The following is a 17,996-nucleotide window of genomic DNA, read 5'->3' as shown; positions in this document are numbered from 1 at the left end:
ATTGCTGCAGTCGCTTTGTCCCCAGTATTCTCTCTCTCTCTCTCTCTCTCTCTCTCTCTCTCTCTCTCTCTCTCTCTCTCTCTCTCTCTCTCTCTCTCTCTCCCTAATTTCACATAGCAACAAAATCAATAATCCTAAAGCACACATCTAACCATGTCACTCCCTTACTCAAGATCAACTCCAGTGAATCTCTCTTCCCTCCAAGATTAAATACATACTTTTGCATATAGCTTTTAAAATATTTCACAATCTGGGATAAGCCTGTCATTCTAGCTTATTGGACAGTATACCCCTTCATGAACTCAGCATTCCAGTCAAAATGTCTGGATCACTATTCTTTTTTCATTTTCCACCTCCATATTTTTGTACTCATTATTCCTCGTGCCTTTGAAGCCCTTCTTCCTCACTTTTGTCTCTTGGAATCCTAGTTTCCTTCAAAGTTGATCTCAAGCACCACAGGAAAATTATACTGATCTCTAACTCATACTCTTCTTTCCCCCAGTGATTAGTGCTCTCCCCCTGAAAATTACTTTCTGTATATTTTGTACTTCATTTTCTTTGCACTGCCAATGACTGGAACAAATTGAGTTTGTAACAAATACTTGTTAAGTTGAATTAAATAATGAGGATCTGATGAATCAAGGAAAACTTGGCCATATCCAACAATTAGATAATTCGTAGGAAAATCGTCCCCAGAAGCTAAGCAGTTCCCTAGATGGATGAATACAATAATGTGATGGATTTGGCCTATTTGTCTCCCTTCACTTCTCAAATACTCCTCTTCTCTCTCTTTCTCTTGAATAATGTTGAAAAGAGGTTGAATGTTTAGCTAAATCTGACAAAATTCCCCATTAATTGACACAGGTTTACCACTCCTATAAATAAATGTACCTACATAAATGTGGACCAAAATACAGAGAAAGAGAGAGAGAGAGAGAGAGAAAGAGATTTTATCCATATTATTTTAGATCCAAGGTTTACTGTCACCTTATATTATTCATAACACCTTTTGCCATCATTTCTCTATCCATAATGAATAAGTACCCAGACTTTAAAAATACATAGATAATTGTGCACTTCCAAAGATAAAACAAAGGAGATTAAATAAAAAGCCCTAATGCTTCTAGCTGAAATTGAGTTCCTGGGCTTTTTTCCTCCTAATGGTAGGAGAGGGATGTTGTAAAAGAGGGGGAGGCAGATATGGAACCAGATGGTGCATAAAACTTGATAAAAAAAAGACTTACTATTAATGAGAAAGCTGAGCTTTTTATGTGATCTCCATCATCTTCTCTTGATTTATATGACTTGTTCATGAAAATGTCACTGTTGTTACTATTTGAAAAACTAGTCAGTTTTTTGCACTCCCAATTTAAGCTTCTCTACAAAATGGAAATATTGATTAATTTGTACTGGTTAGAGTCTTGCTGTTACTTTGGGTTTTAATTGTTATGCCAGGCACCATTGAGCTGGTTGCTCACAAAGCATTGCCCACACATTGAGCTCACTTGCTTCAGGATAGATGTGAAGGGTTCATGTCATGAACAAACTGAAAATCGAGTGAGCAATATCCATGAGTAACTCTTTCCTCATAAAGTCACATACTGTGAAGGCTGGCTTTGTGCACAGAGGGAAGAAAACATATGCACCACTAGTAAAAGGAATTGTGTACAGTCGTGGACCAGTTCAAAGGAATCACCAGCATCTTAGAAAGATAAAGAATGACTTCCTGGTCTGTGACTCATCCTAATCTGATTTTTTATCTTTAAAATGACATTAATTTTATGCTTTTTTCCAAAAAAAAAAGTATTTGTCACTTATTCATAAAAGCCTACCTCCTCCCCATGGCCCTCTTCTTCTCAATAGCTAAAAAAATATGCTGACTTCTCTGGGAAGAGAGGTTTCCAGACATAAATCCTGATATTTTCAGTTGTATCTGTTTGGTGAGATGCTAAAATCAACCACCCTTTTTTATTTTCATTTTTTCCCAAGAAATTGGTCTATGAAAAACTATCCTATATGAAAATAACTCCTGCACACCTTAAACCTTTAAGAGTATTTTTAATGTCAGCTCAGAAATGAAGCAACATAATTTCAAGAGCTACATCGACTAGAATACCAAGTCTTTTCTTTTTAATTATAGTTCAGTCGCGTTTCTCCTTTTGTTCAGGCTCATATCTCTGACAACTACTTTCATTAGGGAAGCCTTTTAGCACCACTTGTTATTTTAGGTGAGACAAGAGGTACAAATAGCAAGAAAGTACTGATGGGAATGTGCTTTCCTCTGACAGGTAGGTTTCTTTACTTTTTACATAACAAATTGTTGGTGTGAGTATATGCATATGAGTTATAGGCACATACCTACATTTTCATATATAACAAAATCTTTTCAGCAAGTATATCATAGTAACATTGAACGCTCCTTTAGATGAATGTTTTTTGGAATTTTCTTAGGTGTTTTCTTATTTGCTTTTTAATGAAATTATGATTTTATTATCCCATACCACATATAAAAATGGTTTATTCATCCTAAAAGCACATAGCCAAGCTCTCCCCTTCCTAGGTAGTTCTTGTTTGAAAATGCTTTGGTCATGAAAGATAAATCCTTCTTTTAAAGACTTTCCTATATCTGCATCCTTGTAAAAGATCCCATCTTCATATAATGTGTCAACTACTCAATGGGCATTTATTAAGTACTTCCTATGTGCCAGACACTAAGTTAAATGCTGAGAATACAAAGAAGGGCAAAAACAGTCCCTGTCCTCATGAAGCTCATGTTCTAATGGGTGGGGAGAGGAGAGATAATGTTAAAATAAGTAGATATATATATGAAATATATGCAGAAGTAAAATGGAAGGTAATCTGACACTACCAGCTGGAAGTATGAGGAAAGTCCTTCTGCAGAAGTTGGATTTGAGCTGAATTTTTAAGAAAACCAGAGAAACTAAGAGGTAGACATGGGTAGATCATTCCAAGAGCAGCCAAAGTAAGGGCATAAAGCCAGAAAATGGACTGTTGTCCTTAAGGCATCACAAGTATACCAGCAGAACTGGGTCAAAGAGTTTGTGAAGGACTGGAGTGACAGGAAGGGGCAAAGTTATAAAGAGTTTTAAATGCAAAAGATGGGAGTCTATCTGTATTTGATCCTGGAGATCATAGGACCCCACAGGAGGTGAATAGTGGAATAACATGGTCAGAACTATGCATTAGGAAAATCACATCGGCAGATGAGTGGTAGATGGTTTGGATTAGGAGAAGACATGAGGCACAGAGACTATTTAAAAGGCTATTGTAATAAATGGTAAAGGCAATGGGTGGTGAGGTCCAGAACTTGGGCTATGACTGTGTAAGTGGAGAAGAGAGAACGTATAGGAGAGATGTCGTGAAGGTAGAAACAGCAAGATTAGGTAACAGATTAGATATATGGAATGAGGGTATCTATACAAAGTAGAGGATGACACTAAGATTTGGGGGGGGGGTTGAAACAATTTGAGTTAAGTGACTTATGCAGAGTCACACAGCTAGTGAGTGTTATGTGTCTGGGGCCTTATTTGAACTCAGGTCCTCTTGACTCCAGGGCTGATGCTCTATCCACTGTGCCACCTAGCTTCCCCATACACCAAGATTTTAATCCTTGGTGGCTGGGTGGTGGTGCCTTCAACAGTAATAGGGAAGTTTGGAAGAAGGGAGACTTTGGAGGGAAAGACAATAATTTCTCTTTTCAGCATGTTAAATTTGAAATGCCTAGAGGATATCCAGTTAGAAATGTGTAAAGTGCAAGTAATGATATGATTATAGCTCAAGAAAGAGGCTAGGACTAGCCATATAGATTTGGAAATCATCTGCATAGAGAAATTCACAATTATCTACACAGTTCTCTTAATTGCAGCAAGGGTGCACAATGGACTTCTTCTAGCTAACACTTAGGTGGCAATTCCATTCATGTGTTTTCTAAGAGGTTTTTTTCCATGAGCAGAGAAACTGTGCATTACTATTGAGAAAAATTCCATCTTATGGGTAGTGTAAAAATAATGAATTCCTTGGTAGGCCACTCAAGAAGTTTTAAAGAGATCTTTTAGTTTTACATGTTCAGTGATTCTCATAGAAAAAAAAAAACTAAGACCTTTTGAAATTCTTTGATCTCTAAAGGAACTCATTGTTTTTATAATGCTCATAAAATGGAATTTCCTTGCAGAATTGTGTATCAAGTAGAGAAGTGTGAAGAAGGTGGGATAAAAATCTCTAGTGGTATTAGCTTGAGTGTCCTTTTATCCATAAAGCCCTATTCTCCAGAATAGGCAGCTATTCTCCAGAAGATGTAGACAAATTATTTGCCTCATAAGTCATGTTTCATGGCAGTTTTACTGCAAGTATATTTCCTATAACTCGTCAGGAGATTAGTTGTCAGTTTCAACCTTCAAATGATGATTTTAAAAGGTTTAGTTTGCATATCTTGTTGATTTGTGGTTCAGAATTTTTCATGTGTCAATGTGTTTTATTTTTCAAATTTTGGTATTATGTCACTGAATTTGATCATCCTTTATTGTATCCTTTTCATTCTCTGCATTACTTCCCCAAAATTGGGTGATGTAATATTCTTACACATTTTTTTTTTGGTTTTGGTGTTTGAGGGGCCTTTGATTACTGCAATGCCTGGCATACAGTAAGTGCTTAATAAATCCTCATTGACTATACAGTTTATTTTTAAATTTCCTGTTCTTTCAAAATAATATCAGACATAAATGACTACTGCTCTTAAAACAAAGGGTTAACAGTGCTTTCTAGATAGTTTTATTTTCCAAGGATAGAACTCTACAACTTCTTTCATGACATTATAACCATCTGAATCCATGTTGCCACCTCCCGGCATAAAAGTTGAAATATGGAGATAGCTTCAAAGGATGTCATCTTCCACTTGTCAAGAAAGATAAGTTTCTATCTCTTTATGTGGCACAAATAAAAAAAGAAACTTTTGGATGCAGTTAACTCTGCCAGTATTTTTTTTGGGGGGGGATTACGTTATTCCAAAAAACAATGGGATTAACTGAAATGGTATCTCTAAAATCATCCAGAATCTAAATACTGATGCCAGGTAATGGGTTGGAATGCAGATCCCACTCTATTTCTGATTTGGAGATAGATTTGGTAAATAATTCCAGCTTTACCAATGGGAGGTTGTCAGGTTGGCTTAAAGACTTAGTGATTTGAGAAGCTGATGTACTGTGAGCACTTGGATAACGAACATACTGAAAGCCCTCGTGAGGGTGAGGAAAGAGGCTGCATTGCTCTAGGCAGCTGACTGCATTTGACCGTGGCAGTACTCCTGCAAGACAAAAGAATAGCAAGAGTTTATTTTTAACTTACTTTGCTCATGAAATTAAATCTTCAGGATCTAAGCAGAGGTTGCAAGTATACATACTAATAGAAAAACCACAATCACTTTGCATTTAGAGACAAGGTTCAAATTTATCCCCATGATGACTTTTTTTCCCCATTCCATGAAATATAAATGTGTTTCACCAAAACATATAACAAGATAATTAAGTCCCTTGCTTGTTACACAGAGAACTTTTTCCTCTGACTGAAGAGCTCTGAATATTTTCCTTCCCTTATCAGGCCAAATTAGGCCTAAATATGATTAAATCTTTAGAAAGTAATGTTAGTTCTGAGCATACAGAACAACTGAGATAATTGGAGTGGTGGTACATCTATAAACATTAGAGTTAATGGGGCTTTGATTATCTCAAAACCTTTATTTTACATAGTCACTAAAGACTTTTCCACTGGAAACACAACCTTTGGTAGGAGAACAATTTGTACAGTGGCAAAATGATGATCCACGGGGACCAGATAAATCATACTATCAAAGAAAACGTGCTACATAGAGAAAAATCTTTTACGTCTCTCCTTCAGTTCATTTACAATAATCCAAGTACAAGAAATTATCATGTTATAGCAATATTCTTGATTTTAAAAAAAATTTATTCTTTCAGATGGCTAAATAGACTTAACATGCTAGCTGCTGGATATGCAGAAAGAGAGAGAATCAAGCAAGAACAAGGTAAAGTACTATTCATTAAACTGTTTCCTTTTTCCTCCTTACCGTTAATTTTTTTTTTTGTTGGGGAATGTGGCAGTTGAAGGCAATCTGATACATATCCTGGGTATTAGGAAACTATCAGCTTCATGGTGTTTTTCTTCTCCTCACCTCCTACTGTCATGGTAGGGACAGGACATAGACTTTTCAGGGTCTGCATATTTTACATATGTAATTGTATATGTATTTATAAAATAATGAAGCAGTATGGCATTGTGAATCAAGGGCCAACCTTGAAGTTGAAAAGGCCTGGATTTAAATCCCACTTCTGACCTATACACACTGTGTGACCGTGGGCAAGTCATTTGAACTGTGACTGTTCTAAGACTGTAGGTTACAAATAAGTTGTAGACTTGCGTTGGCAGAGGGAGTTTCCATGCTGAGAGTTCTCATCACTGTTCAAATCACAGGTCTAGGCTTTTTAAAGAAGGCATAAAATAATAATGATAGCTGACATTTACATATATTTCTTAAGGTTTACAAAGAACTTCAAGTCCATTATTTTATTTGAACTTCCTAGCAACTCTTTATGTAGGAACGGTGTGGTTTGTGGAAAGAATGATAGGTTGGAGTAAGAGGACCAAGGTTCAGTGCCATCTCTGGTGCTTACTGTCTATGTGGTCTTGAGCAAATCAAACCTCCCTGTACCACAGTTTCTCATCTATAAAATAATAATAATAGTTAATATTTATGTAGTACCTTCTATATGACAGGTGCTTTACAAATATTATTTTATTTTTTCCTCACAATAACCCTGGGAGGTAAGTACTATTATTATTCCTACTTTATAGATGAAGAAACTGAGTTAAATAGAAGTTAAGGGGCTTACTAAGAGTCAAACAGCTGTCTGAGACCAGATTTGAACTCAGGTCTTCCTGACATCAGGCCCTGTGCTTTGTCCACTGTGCCAACTAGTTACCCATAAAATGTCTGATTTGCATTAGGTGGCTTATAGGTCTATGGTCCTACAGTTTAGGTATTATTATCCCCAATTCACAGGTAAGAAAACTGAGGTTCAGGGACATTAAGTGATTTGTCCCCATGGTCATAAAGCTTACCAGTATTGGAAGCAGTAGTCAGGTCTTATTTCTGTTGAATTCAAGGCTCTCTACATGTTATCTCCCAGGCCTACTCAGTGACAGAATTGTCCTATTTTCAGAGCAGTTCCTGAATAAATAGCAGTTATGATTTTCTCTTCAAATAGCTTGTGATAGAAAAAATATTCATACCCTGTGAATATTTTGTCTGTTACCACTAGTCTATAGAATTAATGGTTTGGGGAGGTTGTAGGGGAGAAAGGAGGAAGAGAGAAGCTTATTTAATAGTAGCATAGGCTAGTGTACCTCCAAAACATGTTGTAATCCTGACATATAGACTTGCCCATTAAATTGCTATCTTGGTGGGTCAAAATTATTATAATTCTCTTTTCCATAACTGCTTAACCTTCTGTGACCTTATAGGTCACGCTTGCTTTGAGACTACAGAGCACGACATTACATTGTGGAAATAGGCACACATCACTCACTCATGCACACACAAAACGGTGGTATAAAGTAGCTTTGAGGCAAGTCTGTTCTTTCAACCATTAACCAAAATATCATTGCTAGTAAGCCTGTGGGAGCATAAGTAATTTTCCAATATGACTTGAGGCATCCTGAAGTCAAGAGACTGACAGATGAGGTATGTGTACTTGCTGTTTCTCTAGCATCAGAATAGAATTCCAATAGATATGATTTTGTTGATGCTGGGATGACTAGGGAAGCTTTGGCAGGAGTCAGGGATCTCTGTAGTTAGATAGTTAACCCCACTGAAATTTCATATTACCTTCTCAAAACTGGAAATTACAAAGATCTTGTGACACTAAATAGGTCACTCAACCAGTCAATAAATGAATGCTTAATGAGCGTTATGAGGTACATAAAAGAGATCATACTCAGTTTTATCATTTGCATGAAATAGCCTAAGAACAATTTAAAATACAACGTATAAGGAGTGCTAATTAGCATTCAGTAGGAGGAACTACATAATTATATTCTAAAAGAATACAGAATAAAATAGACACATAATTCAGAGAGGTTATTCAGGGAAAGCATTAGAGAAAAAGAGAATTTCAAGTAAGATTTTGAAGAAGGTAATGGCTACTAATTGGTAGAGGAGAGGGTGAGTGAGATTCAAAAGAGAGTGAGTGAGATTCAAAAATAGCTGTTCATAAATAATCTAGTTGATGGTGATGGCACATGCTGATAATCCCAGCTCTCTGCTGGGAGTTCTCAGGGGCTCTGAGTGGCTGTGGGCTATGCACTAGGACCAGGTGTCAACACTAAAGTTCAGCATTTAGAGGATGAGCCCTTGGGATGGGGACAGGGCAGAGCCAAGGTTAGCAGATCAAAGCTCTCAGAGGAGAATCAGCCTACTGAAAAGCCCCCTTGTACTTCCAACCTGGGCAACATAAGGAGACTCGGTCTTCAAAAAAAAATTTAATAATAAATAGTGTTTTAATATACCTAATATCATAAATACACTTAATATGTAATATTTAAACAATATTAAATGTTTAGCTTAAATAATATGTCATGTATTAATAGAATGACACATGCTACATATAATATTTTAATAATATTTTTATTTCCAATAAATAACATGGAGGCTGTCTGTCAAATGGATATGTGCAAAGGCACCACAAATGACATTTCAACATAGCCAGTGTCCAAATTTTGTTTCTTTACTCTAAAACTGATTTTATTTCATCATTCTCCTGGCTTAAATTAGCAAAAATTAGGGTTAGGGGGTATGGGAAACAGGCCATTCCCTTTCACATTTATATCAAAACCACTGACTAGCCAGATGCAGTGGTATATTCTTGTATTCCTAGAACCTTGGGAGGTTGAAGCTAAGGCCATGGACTGCTTGAGCTCAAGAATTCTGGCCCACACTCATTTTGGCAACAATATAGTAAGCCCTAGGAATGGGGAACTCCCAAGTTGCCTATCCCAGGACAGAAATGGTGTAGGTCCACAAGTATGGAGCACTTCTGGAATTGCCACACCTAAGTCTGCCTCATCGACTCAAAAGATTAGAATCAGAGATGTGAATGTTGTACTGAGAGGAAAATGGAGCTTCATAAAATGAATTTATATGAACAACACAGCTTGCTCTTAGTTTCTATATTTTGTCCCTCACCATTACTTTTATGCTGAGCATGGTCTTGATTACAATAAATTTTCTCCATATATTTTTTTTAAATTTTATAACCAAAATTTCTTATGAATGAGAAAATTAGCAAAGTATATTGTGTACACAGGTTCGGCTAACTATTTACTTCATAGTAACTTACTCCATAGGTTCGAGCTGTTTGTTTCATCATGTGAGTATATAGTTTAGCATGTTGTAATATGCCTAAAATAATAATAAAAATAATTAAAAACTGATAAATAGAAATATTGTAGAATGATTTTACATATTTTATAAACATATTTGTGTCTAATGGTAGCCATGAGGGGAGGGGAGGAAAGAAAAGAAAGGGGGAAAAAATAAATTTACATAATTTCATTATCTATTTAAAAGGAATATAAAGTTGTATACAGTAGATCTGAACTTTCATGTACAATAATCTTTTTTATCATACTAGGTTATGGAAATGCTTGTTTTATTCTAAAATTAAAATAAAATTAATAATAATAAATAGCCATGGTAATAATAGTTTACATTTTATAGCATTTTATGGTTATAAAGCACCATATTTCATTACATTCTCACAACATCCAAGTATTGCAAATATTATCACCCCTGTTTGACAGATGAAGAAACTAATGCTAAGAGGAATTGTTATTTTCCTAAGGTCATACAACTAATAAAGGAGAGAATTTGATGCCTTCTGATGCTGGATTCAATACGCTTTCTACTATAGCATGCTGAAAATTGAGAAACACAGATATCAGATATAGATAATATATATATATATATATATATTTGTTGTGTTGTTGTTTAGTCATGTCTGACTCTTAGTGACCCCATTTGGAATTTTCTTGGTGAAGATACTGGGATTGTTTGCCATTTCCTTCTCCAGCTCATTTTACAGATCAGGAAACTGAGGCAAGTTTCCAGGGTTAAGTGACTTGCCTAGGATCACCCAGCTAGTAAGTGTCTAAGGCCAGATTTGAACTCAGGTGTTCCTGACTCCAGGCTTGGCTCTTTATCCACTGTGCCACCTAGCTGCCGTAATATATAGATAATCAATAATATATAGATACATAGTAATATGTAGATATCTAAAAAATACAGATATAAGAATTTTTAAGACATAATTCAAATTTCAGCTTAGGCTGTTGTTACAGAAGCATTTTAATGTAGCTGAGAAACATACAGAATTTTCCACCTTCAGCACAGGACCAGAGATTTAGAACTGGAAGTAATCTTTATCTTCATTTTGTAAATAAGAAAACTCGGTCCTAGAAAGGGTAAGTGACCTCACCAAAGACAGGCAGATAGCAAGTAGCAGATATCAAATTCAAGCTCAGGTTCTCTAAGTCCAAATCCGGCTTTCTTTCTATTGCACTATCCTGCAAGTGTGGATAGTTATTTATAAAGACAGAACTCTTTTCATATATGTGCTCCCCATTTTTAATACTCCTGTGGCACCATCAGTGTAATCAGCATTGAATTTTAATAATGTGGACAGAAGAAACTTTATACCAAATAGTCCTTTAAGAGTTACAGAAATTTTAATAAAATGCATGATAGAGAGCCTGCCAAAGTTTATTTTCACATAAATGTCCAGTGCATCCGAGAAGTATCACACTGACTTGCTGAAGTTCACTCCTTTCCCTGAAAGGCACAAAAGAATAAAGTTTCTTCATCAGTTGCTGTCCTCTAGAAAGAAAGATGTGCCAAGATAACCAATAAGCTAATGATTTATTAATCACTTTTTCAATCTAAAGTACATTTTTATTAACACTTTTTTCAGATACTTATACAATTTTTATAAAGTTTTCATCATTCTTAAGTGAATGCAATATGTTGTCATTTTTTAGAGTTTTTAAATATAACAATAATAAATAATGGTCTTTGGGAAAATGCTTCTTGCTGTAATAAAACCAGAAGGCGAATGGAAATTTTCTGTTCTCTTTATTGTAGTTTTCACCATGGATAGGTCTTCATTAAATCTTATACTTTGAATACCACAACAAGCAAGGAACATCTCAAAACACTGTTTTTATTTAGATTTCTGGTCAACTACAAGAAAAAAATTATTAACTTGTATGTAGGATGAAACAATAGTTTAAAGCTCAAAACAATATAGTCTAAATTTTGAAAACCCTTAAGTTTTAACATAACCCATTAAAAATTGAGTTGTGGTATGAAACATGACTACTTTTTCTGTAGTATCATACTTGGACTCTTCCATCATGTGCAGAGCTTATAGTAAGGAAAAAGAAATTATTTTTTCTAGGCATTTAATCTTTTTTCTGGGAAACTTAAGAAACTCTAGATAGGTAGTATGAAAAAATGACCCCCCCCCAAAAAAAGAAAAAAATTATGACATCACATAATATACTAAGATAGGTACAGTCCTGCTGGGAAGAAATAGTTTCCTCAAACCTCAGAGCTTTGAGAGATATTTGCCCAAATACCCACTATGATGGAAAAGGTATCATAAGGATTTAGAAAGCCTTTTTGTTCACCCTATTATGGAAACCGCTTTTTTATATGTGTATATTGGCTTCAGGAAAGATGTAAATTTGTGGGAAGAGGAGAAGTTTTAAGGGGAAACAGTAACAGGAACTGACTGTGAAGCAACAACATAAACATAGGAATATGTTGGAGGCTTTCTGCTACAGGCTCAGCCCAGTCATTTCCTTTGAGCTGAGCACCAGGTAGAAGTGCTTCTGTGAGCCCCATCTTTTCTCTTCAGTGATCATCACTTTGTTTAGTCCTCCTCGCAATATGATGTTTCAGACTAAATCAAGGCTACAAAATGCAGAACATACTAAAATTCACACCAGCAGCAGCTACATAGACTTTGGAAAGAGGCCTACCTTCGGATTCTGGGGATAGTGTGGGAGAATGGATCACTGCTAAAACAAAGCACCATCAGGGCAGCTCGGGGGCACACTTGGCAAAGTATCAGGCCCGGAGTCAGGAGAACCTGATTTCAAACCCGGCCCTCAGACACTAGCTATTTGACCGTGGTGAAGTCACTTAATCCCAACTGCCTCAAACAAGAAGAAAACACCTCCCATGTGTCAGGCACTCTGCTAGTGAGAGAAGATACTAAGGCAAAAATGAAACAATTTCTGTCCTCAAAGAGCTTACAGTCTATTGGAGAAGACAACATATAAATACAGAGGAATATGCAAGATAGATGCACAGGGATTTGGGGAAGGAAAAGCATTAGCAGTTGGGGAAGGGATAAGGAAAGAGTTTAAGTATAAGGTGGCACTTGAGTTGATTTTATAGATGGAAATTAAGGATTCTAAAAGGAGGACAGGAGAAAGGTGCACTGTCACAAATAATAAAAAACCACTGCAAAAAAGTATGAAGATGAGAGATGGAGTATTGTGTATGAGGAGCAGTAAGAAAGCTAGTTTGGCTGGACCTTGGAGAACTAAAGGGAAGCTTCTAGGACCTTCAGTTCAAAGTGGCAAAAGCCTTAAAATGACTTCCCCATGAAAATTTCAGACCCTTGGAAATTTACTTTATCTGCAGCATGTCAAGATTCACCCTTAGTGGTGTTGGCCTGAATATTCAGCTGCCAGAAATTTCTTTTGTAAGGCCTAAACCAGACTGTCTGGGCAGCCCACCAGGGAACAGACACAGAAGACCTCATAAATGCCGGCTGATTCCTTTTGGCTCATTTATGGGCCATTTGGTGTTAGCTCATGTTTTATGGGATGCTTTTAGACTAGCCTCGGTGGCAGGTTGATCTAACTGAGAAGCCAGACATGAAATATTAGATAAACCTAAACCCTTGGTTCTATTTTATTTGCGAGAAACTGTTACAGTAGTGGCAAACTTTTTCCCAGCCTAGATATTTTGGTCCTACATATCTTCCTTTCTCCCCGAACCTTGGTATAGGACTGTAGCCTAATGGATTCCTCCAATGCCAAGTCATTTTTGTTCACTTTCGTTAGAGACTTTTAGTATGAGGAGGGAGAATTGGAGACTAATACGGGGTCCACATCATTAGGATATTCTTGTTATCTTGATGCACAATAAGACACACATTTTAGATTTCAGGGATTGATGCAAATTGAATCATTCAGCAAACTCTCACTCATCAAGCAGATACTATGTGTGATCTCTGAGCTAGGTGAAGGAGATAGAAAGTTTAGTTAAAAAAAAAGAAAAGAAAAAAAAAAGAAAGTTTAGTTAACACACTCTGTCTGCCATCCTAAAGCTTATAGTCTTGTTAGGGGAATTGGAGAGGTATAGAACAAAGTACTCTGTGAGGTCAAAAGGGGAAGGACATCATCGAGAAAACAAGAAAGCTTTATGTAGGATTTAGCTTTTGAACTGGGATGGTTAGGAATTCCATATAAGAGGAGAAGGGAGAGTATTTTAAGCATAGGAAAAAGCAGGAGTGGCAGAAAAATACAGATTGCATTTGGAGGGCAGGGGGTAGTCCAGTTGATCTGTAGGGAAAATATGGAAAGATATGAGATTAGGCTCCTTAAAGGTGGGGTTTTTACCGGTGTCCTAAACACAAAGCACAGTGCATTATACATGTTGTTGTTGCTGTTATTGTTGTTATTCAGTTGTGTCTGACTCTTTATGACCCATTTTGGGGTTTTCTTGGCAAAGATCCTAGAGTAGTTTGCCATTTCCTTCTCCAGGCCATTTTTTACAGATAAGGAACTGAGGCACACACGGTTAAGTGACTTTCCCGAGGTCACACAGATAATAAGGGTCTGAGGCCAGATTTGAACTCAGAAGATGAGTCTTCCTAATTCCAAGTCCAATGCTCTATCCACTGTGCCACCTAGCTTCCCTTACACATATTAGACATTTGATAAATGTCTGTCACATTGAATCGAATTGTACAATGCCTTGAATGACTGTCAAAGAACTTTGACCTGTACTTAGTAGGCAATAGGGAGTCACTGAAGATTGTTGAGCAAAGAAATAACAAGACAAAATCTATGCAAAAAGAGTAGTCTGGAAGCAGTGTGAAGGATGGATTGGAGGACAAAGAGGAAGTAGGAAAGTTAGCTAGGAGGCTATTTCAATAGTCCTGGAAGGTGGTAATAAGAGCCTGCACTAGGATCACGGCCAGTGGGACTACAGATGAGGGGACATATGCAAACATACATATTTCTGAGATGGAATTTTTTTAAGACTTGAAAACTGACTGGATATGAGTAAGGTAGAGAAAAACATCAAAGATTTAAAATTTTGTTAAGTATAAATTCTTGTTCTTTGGTTAAACAGAGCATAAATAAAGCTAATAAGAGGATCTGGTAAAAGAAGTGGAATTTCTAATGTGGACAAAAGTTATTGCAGATTATCTGTCCAATGGGAAATTGAGGTTCTATCAGGCAAATACAAAGAGAGAGAGACTGAGAGAGAAAGAAAGAAAGAAAGAAAGAGAGAGAGAGAGAGAGAGAGAGAGAGAGAGAGAGAGAGAGAAAGGGAAAGAAAGAAAGAAAGAAAGAAAGAAAGAAAGAAAGAAAGAAAGAAAGAAAGAAAGAAAGAAAGAAAGAAAGAAAGAAAGAAAGAAAGAAAGAAAGGAAGGAAGGAAGAAAGAAAAGGAAGAAAGAAAAGGAAGAAAGAAGGAAAACCTTAGCCTCCCCTCTGTTCCACCAAATCCATTGGTTTGGATAAAATTACTGGATTTTCCTACACTGTGCATTCACCCACTGGTTGGGGGTGGGGATTGGGAGTGAGATATTCATGAAGCATTCAATTATGCACCTATTTTGCTACTTTTGGCTTAATCTTAATGTATCTCTCAGGGTTGCCCACCACCACCAAAAAAAAAAAATGCAGGATCTGCCAAGTCATTTTGTCTACCAGCTTACATTTTCTTTCCTTTTAACAGAATTCTGGAAGTCTGGAACTTCCAGCCCACACCGGCAGATTTGCCCTTTTTCATTTGGCAAGTATCAGTGATTGCCGTGTGTTTCAAAATAGAGGTGGGAGTATGGTGTCATGGCGACTGATGTCAGCATGACTCTGGAAACAGGGTTGGTTAGATAACCAGTCCATTGAAGGCAGTGAAAAGAATTTTCAGCATTGTTTTTTTTGAGCTCTTTGTATGAATATCTCCAGCATGTGTGTGCATATGCAGCATGTTCGTCTGTAATCACTCCATTTTTATGGTAGAATGGTATAACTGAAAAAATAATATCCGGTGACCTGATTCATCAAGATGTGAAATGCCTCAGCTTGGAACCTAGGCCACCCTAAAATAAACTTCAGCATGGACTCTGCAGTACTCCCCAGAACCAGGGGGACAGACAGTTACTCTCTTTGAGAAAAGAGTCACCTTGAACTGACTCTATCAAAAGGAAATAGCTTTTTGATATGACCCTTCCGTTTGTTATATTCAGATAGGAGTGTATATTTGAAAATTTTACCTGGAAGGTTTTTTTTTCTATATTCTAATGGTCTGTGTGTGTGATTTTTTAGATTACTGGAGTGAGAGTGACAAGGAAGAAGCAGACACTCCCTCGACACCCAAACAAGACAGTCCCCCACCCCCTTATGATACATATCCAAGACCTCCTTCAGTAAGTGAGCAACAGAAATTTGCTTTTCAGTATAAGAGCAGCTGCATTAAGCTGAATTTCTTCAAGTCAAAAGATAATGATGATGATGGTGGTAATGGTGGTGGTGGTGGTGGTGGTAGTGGTGTGGTGATGATGATGATGACTGAAAAACACAATCAGAGTTTAGCATCCTCAGATAAGAAGAAAGTTAAGATCTAAAACCAAGAGGGCAAAAAATATGTACCATTAAGCAACTAATACAATGCATTTGCCAGGCTACTCCTACAGTCCAGATGATGGTGATGAAAATTTGAGTTAAGTTGGTGGCTGTATGAATAGAGAGAAAAAGATAAAGTGTAAAGATGTTGCAGACCCAGAGTCAATAGGATTTAGCAACTAATCAAATATGGGGGGGGGGGGCAAAGGAGAGGGAAGACTCAGAAATGACTAGGAGGAGGATCATGTTTCGAAGAAAAATTGCTAGGATAGCATTGGATTTTAACAAGTGTGGAAATATCAAGTTAAAAAACACTTCTGGTAGTGATTAAAAAGAAAATATGCAAGGTAAAAATGCCTTTTAAAAAATCTAAAATTTTCCTTACAAGTGTTTGCATGTATTTTGCACTTCAAACATTTTTATGAGGTGTCCAGGCTTAATGTATTCAGATATTCTACAACAAATAGCAGACGCTTGGTTGTAGATTTGTGGTATTTCAGTATGATTCTATCCTCAAAAAAATTCTCATTAAAAAAAGATCCAAATGTATCTTAGGAATTATGTATATGTACTCACAACTGTGAAACAAATATCATGAGGCCAAATAAGTTCTGTAAAGCAATAAACCAAACACTTGCCTGGATTTGGGAGCATTCAAAATAATATCAAAACATATACATTAAATTGAAGCCTGAATCAGACACAACATATGTTCGATACAGACATTATATGTATCTACCCGTAAGAAATTAGACATAAAAGCACATAGAATCACACAGAAGCAACCTCAGACATCATCCAGTCTGCTTGTTCCCTGAAGAAATTAAAGCCCTGGAAGACTAAAAATACAAAAGTAATAAATGCTTGCTGATTTGACTTGAGGGGTGATTTCCTCTCATTCCTATGAAAATTTCCCCATAAATTAATTATTAGAGTTGGTTAAGTTTACACAGTAACAGGCAATGGTGTCAGTTATAAAATGATGAATTAAGTGACAGGATGCAGCTATCATATTTCTCCCTCCTCTCCACAGCATGACTCTGAATATTGAAGTGCTTCTAAATAGCATTTAAGGATCATTTTACAGGTCTTGGTCAAAATATGTTTATAATCATAAACTAAGGAAAATCGCATGTTTGATTATTAGAATTCTTGACTCATAGTTACCACAAATACCATAATCTTCATAATATCCAAGCATGAACAAGGAACGATCACTCCTAGTTACTGCTTACTCATTAAGGCTCCTTAGTTTAATACAATTAGTATTGTCTTTCAATAAGGCATACTTCTGCAGTTGACCTGGGATCCCAAACCAATCAATTAATAAATGCTTGCTATGTGAGAAGCATTGCAGATTATATAAACCATTCACAGTTTCTCATCGTATGTAATTCTTACTCGTGTCTTTCTCTAGACCAGAAGTTCCCAAACTTATTTGGCCTACTGCTCCCTTTTCAAAAGAAAAATATGGTTATTTCCCAATATAATCCTCTTATAACAAGGAAAAAGCAGCTGTGCAAAACTGACTGAGAAAACAGCCTTGTTTGATTGTGTATGCAACATTCTGCTTCTGTAATCCCCCGCCACTCTACTGATAGGAGGAAAATATGTATCATGGGCAATTCTCTGGGGCCTATTCTCTGGGGCCTTTTTCTTTTCAATCATACGTGTATTTCTACCACTTTTTGCATATAAATCAATAAGGGATATATGCTCAAATTTCCAAGTATATGTGAATTATATACTCTTAAAATGACTAGCAGAGCCTCTTCTTTGATCACTGTAGTGACAGTCGTCATGAACCAATCAGGTTACTTACAGTAACAAATGAACTGCTAACTAGACCATATTTAATGAATTGGCTAATAGTTATTTTCTGTTTACTAACAGTAGCTTATTTAGCCATAAAGATCCATTGTCTCCATCAATGATATATAATCCTCTACAGAGAAAATCAGGACAGTAATTAAATTAA

General features: G+C 36.5%; 1 protein-coding gene across 10 annotated transcripts in view; it reads left to right on the top strand.

Moving 5' to 3' along the window:
* CNKSR2 (connector enhancer of kinase suppressor of Ras 2) overlaps positions 1-17,996 on the top strand; it is a 333,138-nt gene that overhangs the window by 262,074 nt on the left and 53,068 nt on the right. For 5 of the 10 annotated variants that reach the window (XM_078146630.1, XM_078146627.1, XM_078146631.1 and 2 more), the window contains 3 exons: positions 5,991-6,058; positions 15,132-15,188; positions 15,722-15,822. In XM_078146630.1, the coding sequence (XP_078002756.1) occupies positions 5,991-6,058; positions 15,132-15,188; positions 15,722-15,822 (226 nt within the window). The remainder of the gene's footprint in view (positions 1-5,990; positions 6,059-15,131; positions 15,189-15,721; positions 15,823-17,996) is intronic. The other 5 variants (XM_078146628.1, XM_020989906.2, XM_020989905.2 and 2 more) reach the window with 1 other exon arrangement.

Source organism: Phascolarctos cinereus, unplaced genomic scaffold (genome assembly GCF_003287225.1).
Source record: "Phascolarctos cinereus isolate Bilbo 61053 unplaced genomic scaffold, phaCin_HiC Scaffold_726;HRSCAF=1367, whole genome shotgun sequence".
NCBI lineage: Eukaryota > Metazoa > Chordata > Mammalia > Diprotodontia > Phascolarctidae > Phascolarctos > Phascolarctos cinereus.
The sequence above is the reverse complement of the archived record's forward strand: the minus strand, read 5'-3'. Positions and strand labels throughout refer to the sequence as shown.